Source organism: Charadrius vociferus, unplaced genomic scaffold, assembly GCF_000708025.1.
Source record: "Charadrius vociferus isolate BGI_N301 unplaced genomic scaffold, ASM70802v2 scaffold418, whole genome shotgun sequence".
NCBI classification, from domain to species: Eukaryota; Metazoa; Chordata; class Aves; order Charadriiformes; family Charadriidae; genus Charadrius; species Charadrius vociferus.
In genome coordinates, this window is record NW_009649614.1 from 504,115 (window position 1) to 524,690 (window position 20,576).

At 34.9% G+C, this 20,576-nt stretch overlaps 1 protein-coding gene across 1 annotated transcript; it reads left to right on the forward strand.

The window, feature by feature from the left end:
• The first annotated feature begins 739 nt into the window (after nucleotides 1–739).
• On the forward strand, nucleotides 740–20,244 carry RASEF (RAS and EF-hand domain containing). The gene is made up of 16 exons (XM_009890498.1): nucleotides 740–768; nucleotides 1,567–1,657; nucleotides 4,465–4,560; nucleotides 5,672–5,749; nucleotides 6,209–6,324; nucleotides 7,123–7,191; nucleotides 8,100–8,184; nucleotides 9,575–9,657; nucleotides 12,227–12,461; nucleotides 13,536–13,627; nucleotides 13,796–13,911; nucleotides 14,860–14,941; nucleotides 16,108–16,222; nucleotides 16,960–17,079; nucleotides 18,142–18,218; nucleotides 20,136–20,244. The coding sequence occupies exons 1-16, from the start codon at nucleotides 740–742 to the stop codon at nucleotides 20,242–20,244; spliced, it is 1,593 nt and encodes a 530-aa protein (XP_009888800.1).
• The last annotated feature ends 332 nt before the right edge of the window (nucleotides 20,245–20,576 follow it).

Consider the following 20,576-nt stretch of genomic DNA (forward strand, 5'->3'; position numbering starts at 1 on the left):
GATTAAATTCTTATAACAATGAATTTTTGGGGGGTACGAAACAGGGTTGACATTATGAGGAGTGCAGTTGTCTGGACCAGAATAATTTTTCTTAAACCAAAGAGCTGTGTTCTCCTTTTCATGTAAATACTAGGAATCCAACAGCTGCGGGAACACTAAACTTTTTTTTTCGTGAAGGAGATATGATCACCTCCCTCTTGACCCTTTAAAAATCCATTTAACTTAAGCAGTTGGTATTCATACCCATTTTCATTTCTTATGCAGCCTCCTAAAGTAAACTTCTTCATGGATTATAGTTAACATTAGAGCCACCAATAAACTTGATATATGTTCTGGGTTACTCCAGTGGCATGTTCTTCAATACACCATGAATAGAAGAACAAAAAATTCACTTAAGCTAAAATGTTTTTTCTACGGTAATTATATTAAACTAGAGAAGCAGGAAGGGTAAATGTTGTTTAGAATAATTCAGATATACTATGCTGAATGTTGAAAATATGTAACTTCCTAACTTTTAAAAGTATGCAAACAGGGGAATATCTACATTGTAATACATTTTTCAAACCTATTACAGAATATTGTGCCAAGTAAGTGCATTAAAATCGTATCTCTTTTTTTCAGACAAGAGCAAGTTAGTGTTCTGTATCAGAACATACACATAGCAGAACCAAGATTAATCCAGCCGTATGAACATGTCATTAAGAACTTCATCCAAGAGATCAAACTTCAAAGCACAGAGATGGAAACTTTGGCCATCGCGGTAAAAAGGTATAGTGAGTTGTGTTTCTGGTTCAGTTATGCAGTTACTTTTTCCTTTGTCACACTTTATTGCGTTAAAGTATTGGGAGTTAATGCCAATATATGTCATGAGGAGTATTTCCGTAAACTGAGTTCAAAAGTTGGTTTATATACACACATATGTGCGTAAGCACATACAGCAGCTTGCAAATGATTCCCTGTTCATATTTTGGATAAGTCCTGGACTAAATTTTTGCAGGCTCTGTTCTTATCTTTAATATCTTAAAACATTTTCACTTCTCTTCCTTGGCTGTAACTTTGAATTTTAGCATACACACCCATTTTACTTTCATTTTAGAAACCGTATTTTTGCTTCTCCATCTTCAATGGGTGTGTTTACCTATTGTAACTACTTGGCGTTTGCAGTCTCACATCGTTACTGCCAAAACCAAACAATTTAGCTCAGGACAGAGATCTTGTATGTGTGGGTGATGCAAGTTACTGTAGTTATCCTTTTGAAGTCTCTTCATAGGATAACCAGGGGGGCCTTTTATCTCAGTAACTTAATTTTCAAAATGCAGATGTGGTGTATTTCATAGTAATCATCAGCTGTCAGCTATTATTTAAAATACAATTTGCCCGCATCTTCAAATTAATTTGTGATTTTTGGTTCCCAACCATACCAGTTTCAAGGTCTGGGCAATGTTAAACTGCTTCCATGTCTGTCTGTCTAATTTGTTTCAGCTGAGGTAGGCAGATGTATTTCACACAATGTTTCTGTCAAGCCAGAGGGCAATTCCTAAGAGAGTATTTACTTTTAAACTTTAGAGCTCAGGATAAAGCGGCAGTTCAGCTCAGTGAGCTGGAGGAAGAGATGGAACAACGGATACAGGCTGCAGAACATAAAGTTAAAAAGGAGGTAAGTATTTTATATTTACAGAATTTCATAATTGCCAAACTCTCAGTAGTGTTAAGCAGGATTGATGGCCAGGTGTGTTTTTGATCCTGATGGGCTGACTCAAAGCTGCCGAAGGCAGGGCCTGGATGAAAAGAAGTTATCCATGAGGCCAAAAATGTATTTTCTTAATGCCTTCCCCAAGAGGAATGGCTGCTCAGATGTAATAAACCAAGAAAAAAAGGTCTTTTTCTTTTGTGAGGATATGCTGGCCTAGAGGAATTTATTTCTGAGACTAGTATTGGAAAGAGATTAAAGGACCTTTCACCATAAAAGATTGGAATCTAGTTCTAGTAGATGAATTTATGTAAAAATTAATGCTTAGATCATTTATTCCTTATCTGTATGTCTGCCTGGAGCAGTGATCTTTCTTTCCTCTGTTCTCATCCTGCAACTATATTTTTAGAGAGTTGCAGACAAAAGAGAGGGTAATTGTGATGACAATGTGTGAGGGCCTGGACCCCCCAAAGTTGATGGGAAATTCTGTTTCAATGTGCTCAAGTTTTGAACGTTGTTCCAACTGGCTTTCAGTCTTGATGGAAAAGTACAAGAATCCTCTTCCCCTTACCCATTGAAAGATAGATTAGAGCCACATGTGGCTGTGTAATTCTAAGCAGAAAGCAGTACAGTAAAACCACTCTACCTGTGTTGTCTGCTTTATGTTGAACTGTTACTAAATTCACTTAAGATACACCTAACTTTATAATGTGCATAAGAATAACAATTTGTGAAGGTGTTATAATGTAAATGTAAGAAATGCATTAAGTAAAATATATACTGCAGGCATAACTATTGCTTTTTAGGACACACAATATACTAAACATCTATATATGGACACACAGTATACTGAACATCTACATATATGGTATGGGTTCTTTCACCAAAGTACTTGCGGAACCAGAAGACACAAAGTTCAGTCTGCCAACTTGCCGGTTTTAAATAGTTCATGGTAATTGATCTGTGAAAGTAAACGGTATTCTCATAGATTTGCTTTAAACAGCATCTTTTTCTAGACAAGAGGAAATACTTCTACCAAACCATAAAAGTCACTTGTTTTCCTAGAACCAATATATGACATAAAAATGTTGAGATGTCACCTCAGCAAAAAAAGCATATCATAATATGTTTAACTAATGATAACACAATCCTCGGTAGATAAAAACTTTCCATTTCCAGAGAGACTAAGCATTTGTGTTTAGAAAACAAATATATTTGCTCTGGAAAATTTCTGTTCTCCAAAAAGTGTTAAATGACTGAAAAAAACCCTGAAGACACTTTTTCACTACTGTAAAAAGATTACTGGAATATGTGTATTCGCTTACTCTGAGAACATCCACAGTTATGTACTAGCGTTATGTAAAAACACATCTTCTATGTATTATCCTCATCTAGTCTGTGTTTCTCATTCTAAAAAGTTCTTAAACTGTCACCGAGTTGCATGGAGCGCGATTTCACTGTTCACACCTAGCTATAGATATGAAAGATGGTCTCTAACTTGTTTCTCACAGTGCTCTTTTCATTTTCACTCCTAAATGTTCCCTTTAGCTTGTGGCTCCACATACTCCACCTACTAAAACGCCCTGAGAGTAAATGTAAGGTATTTACTTTGTGGGATTGTACTAAGGCATTAATCTTAATGCCTGTACTCAAGGCTATTGTTTGTCGGAGTGATCTCACTCCTGCCACCCTGACACTTGCCTCTGCATGATAGTATCTGCAGCTTGAGCCTATCTTATATTCTGTTTCTTCAAGGGAAGCAAACGGTTACCAAACAATATTTATGAGTCCTATATAGGTGCCAACAGTAAGAGAATCCATCTTAAGATCATTACTTTGATTATCGTTTTTACACACGGATTATCATTTAACACACGGATGTCAGCATCACCTACAGGAAAGCACTGAATTCTGAGCAAAGTCCATGTCTTTCTGTTCTGTGTGAAAACTCAACCTGTCTCGATTGACATCACATATTGCTGCTGCATTCTGGTTTCTTGTGTTGTGAAACTGGGCACTGAAGTCCCTGGGGACCGACTGGAGAGAGTTAAACACATACTCATCTACAGCATGCGGAACATATCTTTCTTCTCATTGTGCTTGATGTAACTTCCTTTCAAAATCTCTGTTTTGATTAAAATAAAACTCAGAATAGTGTACTTGGTTTGCTATTCAGACCAAGTACTGTGCGAAACTAAAAATGCTGTCATCAGCATACCTTTTACTGAACAAGGGCCTATTACATTCCAACACTTACAAGTGAAAAAATTTTAAAAGAAAACCAGAAATAAATAACTGATGGTGTCACAGTAATGCTATTGCTAGCATATTGTATGCCGAGCCAAAGGCATCTGGATTGAAAAAAAGGATGTAAGGCCCTGATTTGTGTGCAGGTGTGTATGTATACATCTACATATGCAATACACACTTAAATTTATGTACAAATAAAATTTGAAAACTTCTCTTTCAGTTATGTTTTTTTTTGACATTGAGACTGTTAAGCACGGGGGACTGACATGAAAAACAAACAATGAATTAACCCATATCTTTGCTCCCACCTTACCATTTTATTTCTATGAATATTTTATAAGTGGACTGCAATTGCAGAAACAGAATCTGTGGATCGTAAGGAGAGGGCAGGTTGATACAATGGAAAGACAAAATTACACATATTAATCTGAGGGGAAATTGTGTGTTTTCCAAACTGATGAATGCATTTTTTGATAAATGTTTGAAACCTTTCTCAACTTCTAATGAGATTAAAAATATTGCAGGAGAAGCGAAAAGCTGAAGAAGCACTAAATGAGCTGAAGCGCCAGTATGATACTGAAGTTGGGGATCTTCAGGTGACAATAAAAAAACTTAAAAAGGTAAGTGATTTGAAGTCATGGCAGAGTTTTTAAAGTGTTTTAAGAGATGCTGACCTTATGAAATGCTTTTTCCAAGGTGAATAATCGTAATTGTCGTTTTTTAATTTAGTGTGTATTACTAAATGGCAACCGCAAATAATTTTTTTAGATAGTGGTGTCATTCTGTGCTGTTGTATTCATTCTGTGTAATTTACTGCAATACTTGGGAAAGGGACCAACCGCTAGCCAAATTCTGTTGCTGAATAATTTTCTAGGTCCCTTAAGTCGTTAATGCTGCAGTTACCTAGTCTTGTATTTAATACATTAGAAATATTCTAATATATTCCTCTAAGTATTTGTAATTTATAGATGTAGATGAAGTTGGCAACCCAAAGATAGTAATTTACAGTAATATAGTGCCTTTTAGCTACTAGTGCATTTCTCTCAAATGTTAATGGTAGAGGTGGGCTTAAGCTGTAATTTTAAACTGAAATTACTAGTGGAACTAATTACTGCTAGTCTGAACTAATTCTAGCCTGATCTTTTCATTTGATACCTAAGCATAAAATGAACTGAAATCTCAAATATGACTACTGTTATGGGTTATTTTATAATTTGCTTTGATTTTGACATTAGCTTTTGCTATAAGACTCAACCGAATTATAGGAATGAATGAGAATATATTTTTCTTTCTTCGTATTGAACTGAACTTAAAAGAGCATTGATAGAAATGGACATTTCTCACAAGAAACATGAGAGCTTGTAGTACAAATACTACACAGATGAGGTGGTTTATAAATTATTTTTCTTTACATTAGTGGGTCTATAACCTGTTTATATCTTCTCAATAACTGGATTCTTTGTCACTAGTTATGCATCTTCAATGCCTACAGAGTGCAAAATGCTCACTAAACGTTTTTTTAAGTATTGATTTAAAAAATTGTGTAGAAAGCCAGTGATTTTTGGAGAAATGCTGCCTATTCACATGATGGGAAAACTCTGGATGTGATAGACTTTAATAGCTGTATAACGTTTTAGGGGTTATTTAATATGATTTCCATTACTTTTTATGTACTTTGAGTCAGAACAATCAATAACATATGTTAATTGTGCATTTTTTTAATCATTCTAGCTGGAGGAACAATCCAAAAACGTAAATCACAGGGAAGATGTGATTGAATTGAAAAAAAGAATACATGATATGTTGCTGGTAAGAGACTATGATCATTGTCATATTAATTTAGTCTCAGTTTTAGCCTCTGCAATACATATTTTTAATTATTTTTTTTTTTACATTTAGTACTGGTAAGCTAAGAAATAAACCTTTAAAGTTGTTAAGTGTATGAGGCCCTTTAACTTGGAAAAAAACTCATTCTGTATAAATGCATACGCATTCTAGATATAACATTTAGAAGTGGCTTGAGATGATACAGTCACCTTTGTTTAACTGAAATGGAAAAATAAAAACTCAGTGGTTCTTGCATGCTAATTTACTGACTTCTTTGTTGATTTAGAGTTCTTTCATTTTTTGTTTCCCCCTTTATGTTCAGATTTTCTAGTGTTTCATTTTTATTTAATTTTGATGGTTGTTATCTTGCCATTATAATATATCAGCATTTTATGCAGGTGACTGACAGCTAACGTCTAATATCTTCCTGTTTTTTTTAAGGAAAATCAGAAACTTAAGAAAGATCTTTTAGAAGCACAAACAAATATAGCTTTTCTACAGAGTGAATTAGATAGCTTGAAAAGCGAGTATGCAGATCAGACTTTGAACACTGAGAGGTAAGGTGCTTCTACATGGTAATATTTTCAGCAGGGTAGAATTCCGTTGTCTGACGTAGTTATTATGTATGCAGTTGGTAACTACTATTTTCTAAATTTGTCATAAATGGCGGTTATGCATTTGATAGCATGCAAAGTACGCCATGACTACTGTTCACTTCTCTTGTCAGGTTTCTGAAAGAGCAGGTTCTGGATATAATGTGAACTCTCATAATCTTGCAAGGAAACCCATTACTGGGACTTTAGTGAGGAGTAAAAGTTACAACATCAGGCAATTTTTTCCTTTATGAATTGCACGCAGATGAGTATCTGTATGAGTATGAGGGAGAATAGTTGTGGAAACCACCCACATCGGTCTCAATCATTTTTTTCTAAAATGAATGAAAGTTACTTCTAGATACTCATTTAAAGGGCCATAAGTGCCAGTTTCATTATGTGGTTATCTTCAGATAACACAAATGGTATTTTAAGAGGAAATGAGGCAGTCCATACGGTTAATTTGTAGATCTTTTATTTTTCATTCACAATCTTTGTTCAGATATAATGGCAGAGATCAACGAATTTACCAAGTGATTTTACTTTGCACAAAACTGCTTTTAACATATTTCAGCAGAAATGTAAATATAGGAAAACTGTATTCAGAAATACGGAGATTGTATCTTTTCTCCACCACACATTTATCACCTCTTATAAATGTTGACTGTTGCATTTTCTCCTCTGCCAAAAGCAATATTATAAAAATAAAAAAAAGAAATCCTGTAAAGTATAACTTCTTGGGTTTTGGGTTTTTTTTTTCAGAGACCTAGAAATGATCCGAGAATATACTGAAGACCGAGATAATCTGGAAAGACAAATCGAAATACTTCAGTATGTACTTAGTAATTGAGGTTTTTTATTAACAAACTTTGTCCTGACATATTACAGGGTAAATGTTTTTGTATGCAAAAGACTGGGATGAGATTTGGAAAAAAATACCAAGTAAAAATACTGAAATGGCCTCAATTCTCATAGAAGGTACTTAGCACCTTCTACTTAGGTCTACTTAGGACATTCTATGAGAGTTGAACAACTAACTCTACTGTGTTACTGAGACACTAATTCTTATTTCTTTTTTTTTTTTTCTTAGCTTCACTGACTTTTATTTCTTAATGATAAGCTGAATGAGATTTGACTCTGTTCATGCTATTATAAAAATTATTATTTGGCTCCTTTTTTTATTGACTTCACATCTTCAGTAACTCCCTGTCTTACTGTTATCTGGAAAGTACTAAGTGTGTGCTGTGTTGTACAAGGGGCACCCAGATTTTTGCTTTCAAGAAAGTTCACAATGAATAGGTTTTTTATATCTCAAGTTAATTTCTTTATCCTAAACGTATTCTTTCTTTCAAGCAGCTGAATTACATCTGTCCTTAGAGTCATCTCGGCAATACTTAAAGGATAGTCACTTTGTATTTCAGAAACAGCTGTACCAGTTTACTACTGCATAGCTGTTTTTTTGTGGCCGTTCCTATGGGGTCTTTTTTTGCTTCAGCTGACCACACAGAGAAATGAAACAGGGTTTCCTGCAGGCTAAACTTTACAATGCTTTTTTCATGTACAATCATTTGTTCAAGTATATGACAACACATTTCTAGTTCCACATTACTCTTTAGTATTTATCTAAAGAAAAACAAAAGGTTTTCTGATACGTATTTTCTCAATTTTAATTTGTGATAAATTACATAATTTTTAATGTTTTCTTTACTCCTGCAAGTTAAACTGTATTTCCTTGTTAGATCAGCTAATAGGAAGCTACATGACAGCAATGATGGTTTAAGAAGTGCACTTGAAAACAGTTTCAGCAAGTACAACAGATCATTGGTATGTATTTATAATTTTGTTATGTTCTACTAGGAGGCTTAGGAATTAACACACTGAATGCAAATTTGTACTTCAGTAGGTACTCAGAAAATTGAGTTTTATTCAGTGGACTTACTCTGGGAATACACTTGTGTAGTTGAATTTTGTTAGATTTTACATATGTTTTGTGAAATAATTGAGTTTTGTTAGAGCACAACTACTTTCTGAGGTGCTTTGAAAAGTAGTAATTTTTTTAATATGCTGTGGCGAAATGTATCTGATTAGGTGAATAAATCGGTGGTTTCTCTTGCACTAAAGGGAGTATATTTCTATTGTGTATATGGGAGTGCCCTACCCCTGAAAACACCCTTTTTTAGAAAATTGCCTTCTTAGTAGCGAGGTCTTAACCTAATTTGAACTTTTCCCAGGCAAATCACTGGGAAAATGAATAGCAGGAACTGCTGATAATAGGGACCTCAGTCAGACCCTTTTGGGCTATTACAACTGTATGGGGATCTGTTGTAACAGCTGTAACCCGGCATCCTCCAAACCAGAGAATGGAACGCTTGAAAGTTACGAAACATCTAGTCTACGCTACAATTTTGCAATATTGTGAAACCTGTTAAACTCCAAAACTAATGATGGGGCAAGCCCTTACATCATCAGGAAAGCAACCAACTGTTTTTAGAAGGATGGGGCCAGAATAATGGGCCTACAGACAATACTGGCCAGGAAGGAGGAAAATAGAGGTCATTGCCTGTTTGCAGCATACCATAACCATGAACGGTAGCGCCTTTAGCTGTTACGGGCTACCAGCGATTCACTGCAGGTGCAACGAGAGATACCATTTCCTTCTGCCATGCCCTGAAATGTAAGGGAGGCAGACTGCAGAGAAGACAGCGGAAACTGTTCCCAGTGAATAAATGTGTAGAGGGACAGCAGAACATATGAAATACTCTGTCACGTGCTGTCAGTTGTGATCTCTCCTCTCCACTGTCTCACTCAAGAATCAGGAGGTATCACTACTGAAAGTAGCTCAGCCAGTGACAGTTCCCTTTTCACTTTGCTAGTCAACATGCCATCTTCCTAAATACTATTTTTCAAAGTTTAGCATTTCAGAGTCTTCAGATGTAGTCAGTGAAGTAGTCCACTTGGAATTTCCATTGTCTTTTGTGGCTGAGTGTGGCTAGCAGGTTCAGTATTAAGGCACCGGTGGAGGCTAAATGCTATATGTAATGGTTCTTTTGACTTCCAGTCCTATATAAAGCATGAGGTTTAATCAAAAATAAGTATTTGCATATATATGAAAATACACAGTAGTAATTTTGATGATGCACACTTTTTTCATGACAAATCTAGACGCTTGCACTGTGTTCATCAAACTTATGCATTTGTTATTTATCTGTCGCAGCGGTTAGCAAACACCTCACCGGGAAGTACCATTTCTAGAAGCAGTCCTAAATTTAATGGTGGACAGTCTCCTCTAAACCCACGGTATGACAGGTAAGCCAGGTTTGCTTTTATTGAATTTAGAAAGACTAGGGCATCCTGCTTGTCTTAGAAGAGCAAATATTATTACATAACAGAGAGAACAGTTATGACTGTTTCAGAAGTAATGTGTGACCATAGCATATGATCTAAAGTATACTGAAGTCAATAGAAATCTTTTCAGTGACTTCAGAAAGCTCAGGAAAACTCTTTTCAGTGCAAATCATGAATTTATGGAGAGTTCAGACAGTCTCTTGTTTGGTCTTGGACTGGTTTGTTTCTAGTTTGATCCTCAATCTCCCCTCCTTATGTCCAAGAAACTATAAAAAAATCTACTGAGGACCTCTGCTAGCTAGCATACTCAGTACTTAGGAAGCAAAACATTTTTGCTCGTATGTTCAGCCTGTGTCTTGTTTTCCCATGTAATAATTATTACAAAGGTATGTGGGCCTAATTCTTCAAAAGAATAAACATCCTCATCTCACATTGACATGCAAGAATAGTGAATGCACTTAAGACATTAGTGGGGTAAAAGCCACAGAGAACAGTAGGTTATCTAAATGCAAGTATCAAATGGTCAGAGCTACTTTGGATTTGTACTTACTGGATGCAGGTCATTGATCAGACCTTCACACTAATAATATTCCCGTTCATTCAGTAGCATTACTCTTACTCTGCTGTCTCCATGTGTGATATGTTTGCTGGCTGTAAAGTTTTGCTTGTCACAAACTGATGCCTTCTGCTGAATACAGGTAAAACCAATTCCCCTCTGTTGGACCCTCTGTAAATTTTGAGAGGCATCCACTGCTAAGTTGCATATTACATTGAGTAATTTTCTGAAGGGATAACTAAAACCTCTCTGGAGGCTTAGTGATGTCCTTTGCTGTGGATATTTATTAGTACCTGCCACATGGTACAATCCTTGCAGTCCCACAAAAGTGATAAACGCAAGCTACTTTAGAAAAAAGTTTATGTGGTAGGAATAAAACTTAGTCTTAACAGGTGTGTGACTTAGTAGTATTGAAAGATGGAAAGAGATATGAATGTCCCAAAACCTGCTGATTTTCAGTACTTCATCTGTCTCCTGACATCAGATAAGCGTTAAGAGATACTGATTTGAATTCTAACATGCTTTAAGCAATTTACATTAGTAGGTATACTTTTCTTTTTTTCAGCTGTGTCATACATCTTGGTCTAAGTTGCTTTAAGCACATACAAAATTCCTGGCATTGAATTCATACTTCAGTGACGTTGAAAATTGACTACTCAAGGCCTTTATTTCAGGGAATGCCTGACAAGCTTAACTTTGTAGTGTGCACCCTTCCTCTGTATTTCAGTGATTTGGTATAGGCTAGTAGGTGCATGAATACAAATAGCATGGATGCTGTGGTATTTCACAGCAAAGATCACGCTCATTCATGTGATTATTCATTAGCCTGAAAAGTTGTAAATTAGGTGGTTTTGGATGTTGTTGCATGGGACAAAGATGCCTCTGTCACCCCTATTTGGCCACTTGCAGGGAGGAATTATATTCGACTCAGTAACAACTTCATAATTTGGTGATTCTCCCCAGTGTACTCTTCTGTGGTGTGCCATTGCACTGGGACCTCCCAGCTTCTCTGGCAGCAAATGATCTTTACATGGATTGATGCTGACCTTGTCTGTTCTAGCAGTTTAGCGCTTCACATCATTCCCAATAGGACAGAGCCAAACTGGTTCTCTCTTCCCCGCTGTAACTTGGAGACCTTTTCTGCCTCACTTTAATTTGGTGCCTGTCCCTGTCTTGCTGCAGGAGCAGGATAATGATTGTAATGGTAGTAAATTTTTTTAAAAGACTGTTTCTTTTAAGATTCACTCGTATTAATCTTTCTTTCCTGTAGTTTCATTTACATAAATAAATAACAAATTGGTTTTTTTCTGTAAATCATACTGTCATTGCTGCATCCATTTTAAGTACTTTTATATATTACAGCATCCAGAAGAAAAAAAAAAAAAAAAACAAACAAGACAAAACAAATCCTTAAATTATGCATAGCCTACCAACCTGTAAGAAAACACTGTCCAGTGACTTTTTTCCACCATTACTGATCTCCTGAACTCGGTTACCTTTTTTCTATATTTATATCTGTTACTTACTGGCCTGTGTGCCTCTGTGAGCAAGTGCATTAATTTAAATTAGATACAGTATTTCAAGGTCATTTTATGTGTCTTACAATAGGCCAAAATTAGGTAAACTGTGAAGTGTCATTTTCTGCCTTTGATGCCATCATAAGGCATCATTTTCTGAATCTTTTTTAAACAATTATTTTTTCTGTGTATGAATAAATAGACGTTCTTACTGAGACTCAGGAAGTCATCATCAATAACATAGATTATATAATTTAATCTGAGCATCCTAAGAGCTATGACTGCAAAGTAAATTTAGAAAGGCAAAATGGGCATTGACATATGTCTTAAGCTGTATAGTTAGCATTTCTAAGTATTGACTATTCCAGAATGGCTCAGATTTTGTTGGGAAAAAGAGTTGTGGAATAACTTGATATTTATTTTTTCCCCTCCAATATTTTCTTGCTAGATCATCTCATTCTTCGTGTGTGGATGAAGATTATGATTCTTTAGCCCTTTGTGATCCTATGCAAAGGACAAACTGTGAAGTTGACAGCTTACCGGAGAGCTGTTTTGACAGTGGTTTGTCTACCCTGAGAGATTCAAATGAATATGATTCAGAAGTGGAATACAGGCATCAAAGGATTTTTCAAAGGTCACAGTGTATGCAAGAAAGCTTTGGTGGTGATGCTTCTGATACGGATGTAAGTGCCAGACTTAGTCCTTTTCTGAGAAAAAGCTTTGGTTGGAGACAAAATTAGTTTCCTGTTTTTAAAATGAAATGGATCTTTGCCCATAGGTCAGTTAAAATTAAGTATTTGGGTTATATGCATTTAAATAAGACTAGTGATCTTTTTTTTTGGAGAATGCGTAAATAAGTACTCCTTTTTAAAATAAAATGTTTCTTTTGACATTTTTGATGGATTTTTGAGGTAATAATTTTCTTTTTGAAGTACACCTGTTTTTTTAAGATTGTTAAACCATATGCACACAGGAGCCCATTTTCTAATGATTAAAAAGAAGATACTATAGACGTAAAATAGGTTTCCATTGACTTTTTCTTACTATGCTGTGGCAGTGAATGAAAAAAAACACATATATGAGAAATGCATGCATTGACTTACACAGTAAATCTCAGAGAATTGAGAGATCTAGGAAGGTGTTATTGTGTCCATTTTATTGTTAGTAAAATGGAGAGCTTTACTGATGACTACATAGCAGGACTAGTAGCAAGCACAGCATAACACAGGGTTTTGCTTTTTTTTGGAGCAGATCCTTTACTGTGCATTTAGTAGAGATGTTTATTTTCTGTTGGTACTTGAAAATGCTATGAATAGTGCAGGTTACAGGTGTGCTGTGTTTAATTTAGTTTGAGTAGTAATAGCATAGAGAGTAATGTCTTGTAGGGAGAGTCTTACTTTATTTCAAAGCTTATTTTATAAAAATTATTTGTTGGTTGTAATTATTTAATTTTTTTTGAGCTGAAATTTTCCATCTAGAAATTGATTTGCTCAATCTGGAAACTGTACTGAAAGCATATATGCCAAACAGCAAACGTGTTTAAGGACCAAATGTAGGCTATAGTAAACAGCACATGTGAATAAGAACAGAATAATCACAGTATTTTGACTAGAATTGCACAACTGTATTTGGTTGTTTATCTCTGTTAAATCCAAATGGTTAAAACAAATGTTTTAATCAGTCTTAGCTGTGCCTTTCCGAAAAAAAAAAAAGGGTACTCCCCTCACCAGAGCTAACACACTAGCTTGTACTTTCAGGTTCCAGAGATCGGGGATGAAGAAGCATACAGTCCTGATAACAGCAGTACGGTATTAGACTGGAAGCCCTCAAGACCAGTAAGTCGAAGCAGCTCAATTGCTTCAACAAGAAAATACATATCTGCTCTCACCCCTCAGGTAAGCAGTTCTTTAGGAAAAAAAATAAGTGTTTGGTATAGAGAGTATTTTTAATATGACTTGAAATAGAGAGGTTCTTTTTATTTTCAGTCAGATGCAACTGAATGTACTCCGAAATACCCCAGTTCAGAGAAGGCTTACAAGATTGTTCTTGCTGGAGACGCAGCAGTGGGAAAATCCAGTTTCCTTACGAGACTTTGCAAGAATGAATTTCGAGGCAATACCAGTGCAACCCTAGGTATAGTTGATGTTTATAAAATACTAAAGTGAATTTCATTGCTGTTCTGCAGAAGTGGGTGAAAAGATTACCCTCTGTGATTGCTTGCCAGGGTTTCCTGGATATACACATGCGTTTTCTTAGGCTGTGAGATCTAATTGAGTACTAAAGCTTAGAAGTGCGTAACTGCTGTTTGGAGTGGATAATAGGGTACTGCTCCAATTTAGTTTCTGTTTGCAAAGCACAAAGCCTGTTCCTGAACAACACAAAGCACTAGAAAAGGGAGTTTCATTTTAATGAACTTAGAATGCGTGTACGATCGTTTTCACATTTTTCATTGCTTTCTTGTCTTCTCAGCTCTTCCCTTAGTATTTTATACTATCCTTTGATGTCTTTCATACTGGTTTTTGTCTCCATTTCTTCAAAGTGTTATTGAAGCTTTGGTTTAAATGCAGCTGGAGGGATTTGACTGACTTGTGTATATTATTATAGCTGTCAGCTAACAAACTTGTCTTAGTGATTCCAAAGACTGAATTTTTGTCTTCTAATCATATCATAGTTATATATTCATTTTATTTTTTCTGAGTCAGGAGTTTTGTTCTAATTTATCTTTTTCATCCTTGGCATTTGAAATAAAGTCTGTTTTATAAAAGATTTCCTCTTCTTCCATAAAACTCTTTAGCAAAATAAAGCAGAGAGAGATCTTTTTGTTTGCTGGTCATAATGCCAAATTTCTATCAATGCTTCTGGGAAAACATGTGGGTAAAATATTTCTTTAAATGTTTTTATAAAGACAAATACGTTCAGGGGTTTATTGCAGTTCAAGGCTGTGTGAATGAATGAAATCTCATAATCTATTAAAAGAGATGAGTTTTGAAATAACTGTTCTATATGGCACATAACTTTTCATTTTGGGTGGATTTTTTGAGGTTATTGATGTTTTTATTAGACTATACGCATTCTTTTCAGGTGTGGATTTTCAAATGAAAAGATTAATTGTTGATGGAGAACCTACAGTGCTACAACTGTGGGACACAGCTGGGCAGGAGAGGTTAGTGATTCTTTGCACTTACGTAATTTCATTTTTTGTGTTTCTGAAAGGTATTTGCCTTTTTTCATCTGAGTAAAAAAAAAAAAATCCACTAAGTATTGTATGGTCCTATAGTAAGTCAGTATGACCATATGTAAATGTCTATAAACAGATGTGATTGTACTCTGCTGAGACCTCAAGACAAGTGGAATTTGTGAGCTTTGGTGTTGCTTGAGGTAATCTTTTCTCTCTACAGAGTGAAATAGTTAAGGTTCGTCACAGCATTAATTAATTCAATCTGTATGTCCCTCTCTTGCAATACAAAAAAGATGAGTGGATGTACATTGTTCCTTCCATTTTTAGTCTTTAGCTTTCTTTGTCCTTACAGACCTGTATTTCTGAGGAGGCTTTATTTTAGAGATTCCCTTCCCTTCACCCTTCTCCCTTCTTCTTTCATTGAAAGTCCTGATCCTGATTTTTGTTGTGTTCAGTGTATGAAAACTTCTTCCCAAGACTTTAGGTTACTGAATGTATATCCAAGGTTCTTTAATTACTATGTAGAGTTTCCTCAAAATCCTATTACATCCTTACGTGAGAGCCATTACTTCTTTACTGACAGCTTTGGGGACTTATTAAGAGGTTAATCTAACAACTTGGAAGACAGTGCAATCTGTTCATTGACCAAGATTTGTATCGGGCTGTATGTGTTTACTTTTGCATGAATGAGTGATTATGTGAAGTAGGTAGTCAGAAGCCCAATCATTCGCCTCCCACATAATAAATTTGTGAAGAATATTTTTATATATAATGCAAGTACCTAGTTGCTCTACTTGGTTGTCAAGTAGATTGTGTTATGTTAATGGCAAAGATGACTGGAATTGATGAATTCATTCATGCAATAAGTTTATTGGTTATATGTAAGTTATATGTAAGTGAAAAAGCTTTGCCACCTAATCAAAAGTTCAGTGCAAAGCAGATTGTTTGAAATAGATACACTTTAGGTTGTTTTGATACAAAAAAATGTTGATTGCTGTTTAGGACAAAATCCTATGGATCCTTATGGAGCATTTATAGACCTGCATCAGCTGTTTTCAAGAATTATTTATGAAAGAATCTATGAGAAAATGATGCTAAATTGAATTATTTGTTGGTAATGGGGCCTGATGCAAATCTTTTTTCCCTGAAAGATTCCGAAGTATTGCTAAATCATACTTCAGAAGAGCAGATGGTGTCTTACTGCTGTACGATGTAACATGTGAAAAAAGCTTTCTCAATGTGCGAGAATGGGTGGATATGATTGAGGTAAGATCCTTAAGTGTATACAACTTACGAGCTATGTTTCACTGCATTGTTAACCTTATTATTTATAAAATTTGAGCATCTTTATATTGGAGTTAGCCAGACTGCGGGCTCTCGTAGAAGTAAAAGCTACATGGAAGTCCTCAGTGTGTCCTGCTGTATTTTCAGTTAGTGTTAAAACTGATACAACTTTTTGTATAAAAGTGTATTATGTAATGACACTCTTCCCATTTCATTCCTCTTGAAATGAACATGAGACCCCCATCTCAGGTACCCACTTGTGGGTGGCTTGAGTATTCCTTGGAGTCTTTGCATTTTAAACCAGTATGTTAGATTCTGTAAATTACCTGTAGTTCAAGTGAAATTTTCAGTATTTCTCTAAAAGCCATTTCTTTTAATCATGGTACAGGAGTTGGTTCTCTGTACTAATTTTGTCATATAGCATTTGGATACAGTAACCGTTTCCATTAGATGAATTTAACATAGGAAGTTCCTTGTTGGGAAACAGGGTTTATGGGAATGGAAGCACATTTTTGCAGGCTGTTTAAGCTGGCCACTTAAGTATCGATTAGTTTATGAAAAGGTCTCAGCATGACTTTCGTAATCTGTCATTTGTTGTGACAGTATGCAGGACATTTTTTTTGTGGGAAAGAAATCAGTATTTGATATATATGATGATGCTAGTTACTTTTTTGTGTTCTGAGTGTTCTAGCAATAAGGGAGTGAAATCCTCTTTACAGGATGCAACTCATGACAATATTCCAATTATGATGGTGGGAAACAAAGCAGATCTCCGTCAAGCTGTTACAGAACAAGGGAAAAAATGTGTGCCTATAAACTATGGAGAAAAGCTGGCTATGGTAAGGTCCAAGTATACCTCTTTAATATAAAATGGTCTTAAGAACTTTAATCTGAAACCATGTGAGAAACTAGTAAGGAAAAGTAATTTTCTGGTCATTTGTTCAAATCTATTAATTAGGATTCATGAATATTTTTCATGAAAACTGTCCTATTTTGATGATGTTTGCTGGGCTAAATCACATCTCAGTGTCCACTGAGCTGAACTTATTATTGTCTGGGGTAGTCTTCTCAGTCTTTATGGTGAAAAGTGGATGGACTAGGAGACTGATTATTTTTATTTTTTTTTTGTGCTGCCAAAGAGAAATTGCCAGTGCAAATATGAAGCACGCTAGTGAGTGCATGAGGCTTTTCACCTGGCTTGTGTCTGTCCAGCTTTTGAGTAGAATATTTTCATCTTCAAGAGACCATCTTGTATTCCTGCCATGTCTGTAGAGGAAAAAAAAAAAAAAAAAAAGAAAAAACCCACAAGTTTGCGGTATAAGTAGAAGCATGGACAAGTTTTTTGCACATATTTATGTGGGGGATAAGGGATACATTGTATCTCATTTTTTGCAGAAAAAAACGTAGAATCTTTAGAGTCTTGAGTTGCTGAGTGCTTGCATATTTGATGCATATTTGATTGATTACACTGGGGCAGATATCATGTCTTACTTACGGAATTATATTTCTGGTTAACCTAGAATATCAGATGCTGTAGTTTATGTGTACCTAACAAGCTGGATTCAGTAACCTATCCTAGCTACTGTCTTTCTATTTTGTAGTCTTGTGGACAAGAAGATTGGACATTAAGCCTCTGATGTGTTGTTTGTTTTTTTTTTTATTCAGTTTTGCTAATTCAGAATATACTGAATATAAAAAAGGTACAATTAAAAAGCGATTACTGTTTTTTTTCACAGTACTAAAGTGAATGTATTGGAGAATGAAGAGTACCAGAAGAAATTCTGTTCACTGAAATGTGTGTCATCTTTGTGTTATTGAGGAAACCATTTGTAATTGAATATACATATTCACATAGGCACCATTTCAGATTAGTTGGCTTAACATTTCATTTTTACTCACAGACTTACAATGCACTATTCTGTGAAACAAGTGCTAAAGACGGATCTAATGTTGTAGAAGCAGTTCTTCATCTTGCTCGGTAAGTTTTTGAGTAAACACATCTAAGTATATTTTATAAATAGGACAATATATGTGAATATACATAGAAAGACACACGTACATTTAAAATTATACCGCCATCAAATTAAACAAACAAAATTTAAAAAAGAATACCATGTTAAATCTTTATAGATACATGAAAGACAGGATTTATTCTCAGTTCAATGAAGTAACATTTTTGTTTGCAAATGTTACAAAGTTGACTTAATAATTAATATTTAAATTAGAGCTCAGTTATGGAGCTCAATTTTAAACCCTGTTTGGTGAATGAATTACATTTTTTAATGGTATATGGATTTACTTTCTTAATTTTCTTAAATTAATTTCAAATGCATATAATTCTATGTATAATTAATTCTTAATTCTGTCACATATATTAATATATGTTCAGTTTTATTACTGACCATTCTAATCCTATGTGTTTTCTCTGATGTCCTTTTTCTCTAAATTATTTAAAAGATAGAAATGGTAATTATATCCGTTTAGCAACCTGGTATTTCTGTGATAATGTGTGAGCCAAACATTACACTTCTACTACCTTTCCAAACCATTGTTGGTTACAATATAATTTTGAAGGGCTGGTGGTATGTAATGAATCCTCAGCCTCTGATTTTTCGTTTAATACACAGAGCTCAAGGCCAGAATTACAAACGATATTCATGAGAATTTTGCAGCAGCCTAATGCAATAATCAGACTTTTTTGACATTTGGTCAGTATTTGAGTATTCGCTCTTAAAAGACTACTGATTAATATGGCTTGAATACGAAATACTGGCTTTCTAGAGAGGATCATTGCTTCTTCACATGGGACTTTCAAGAGCACCCATATTTCCAGGAAAATGCATCTGTCAGAGATCCACCAAGAATGTAGGCATTTATTTGTCAGTGTCAATGTGAACTTAATTGCTGAATTGTTAAATGTCTCATTTCCAAGAACCGGGCCATGAAGGCAGAAGTGGATAACGAGATTAGAGAACGACCATAGCACAGTTATATATATAACATTAGTCACAGTTGGAAAATTATCACTAATGTTTAAACATGGTAACTTTGTTTAACTGTTTCAAGGATTCAAAAACGTTTTGGCAGTTGGAGCCTCTCTTTTCAGAATCTAAAAAAAAAAAAAAAAAGTATTTTTCTTTGCAAGGTTCATTGATCCTCAAACTGTCTAGACGTTACCCAGGACGTTGGTCTGGAATGGTTGGCTGCAGTTTCTTTACTCAGTCTTAGTAATTTGTATTCTTTGAAAGAAGCATTTCATTTTGAAATAAAAAAATTCTAAACGAACATTTCATTACCATTATGTTGAATAATACAGTGTTCTGAGAGGAACTTCACTTCTACTAATAGGAGGAGGACTGAAATTATTTTTTATATATATAAGCAAGAAATTTTAGGGCTAGCTTTTGACATTCTAGGGAGCCCATAGTAAGAATACAGATGAATAATCTCTCATGCATCCACAACTTTTAAGTCTGCATTTATAATAAAGCATCCAACAATGTGCATTTTTCCTCGGAGGGTAAATTTATACTTCAAATTGCAGTTATTTAGTTTTATGCTTTCAGCTATGAATATATTGTGTTTCTATGGTAATATACTGAAGCAAACAAATTAAAGTGATCAAAAGAAAAGGCAAGAGAAAACAGAACACTGTAGTGTTATTACATATCAGAAAATATTGTATTTCTATCACTAACTGTGATTTGTATAGAAATACTGTTATGCTTCCCAAGTCAAAAACTTATGAGACATGTTGATTCTGTGCACTAAACCCCATAGTTTTAACCACACAATACATGACAGTGAGCTCTGTAAGACACACTGGGAGAAACAGAACAGTAAACATGAATATGTTAATTGAGGGCATTTTTTTGTTTGTTTTTTTTTTTAACAGTGAAGTGCGAAAACGAAGCGATAACCGTGATGATACAAGGTCAGTAACCAGTCTGGCTGGGACACCTGTCAAAAAATCGGCACTCATGAAAAACTGCTGCAATGTTTAAGTGACAGATACTTTTCCTGACCTAAATAACTTGTATTTAAAAAAAAAAAAATGAAGGATTTACATAATGTATTCTTTTTATTATGGTTTTATACATTTGTGTATTTAGAAATTGCACATCATGTTAAAGATCCAGACTGTACTTTCTACTCATTCATATTTGTGCTCTTGCTTTGCCTCATAGGCTCGGGTTTCACTTTTCTTAAGTAGTGCAAGTCGATGAAGTGAGCTCAGAATCAATGCTGCAGTAGTCACTGCATACAATATTGTAATATATTTTATCTTTTTACCTGCTTGTTTCTTTATGGGCTCAATATTTCTTACATACAGAAC

Bases quoted from the DNA above. Each gene is read 5' to 3' on its own strand.
- RASEF (XM_009890498.1), top strand. From the start codon at position 740: ATGGAAACTTTGGCCATCGCGGTAAAAAG. The intron at 769-1,566 runs GTATAGTGAGTT...TTTAAACTTTAG, and splicing joins TTGGCCATCGCGGTAAAAAG to AGCTCAGGATAAAGCGGCAG. The intron at 12,462-13,535 runs GTAAGTGCCAGA...TTGTACTTTCAG, and splicing joins GTGATGCTTCTGATACGGAT to GTTCCAGAGATCGGGGATGA.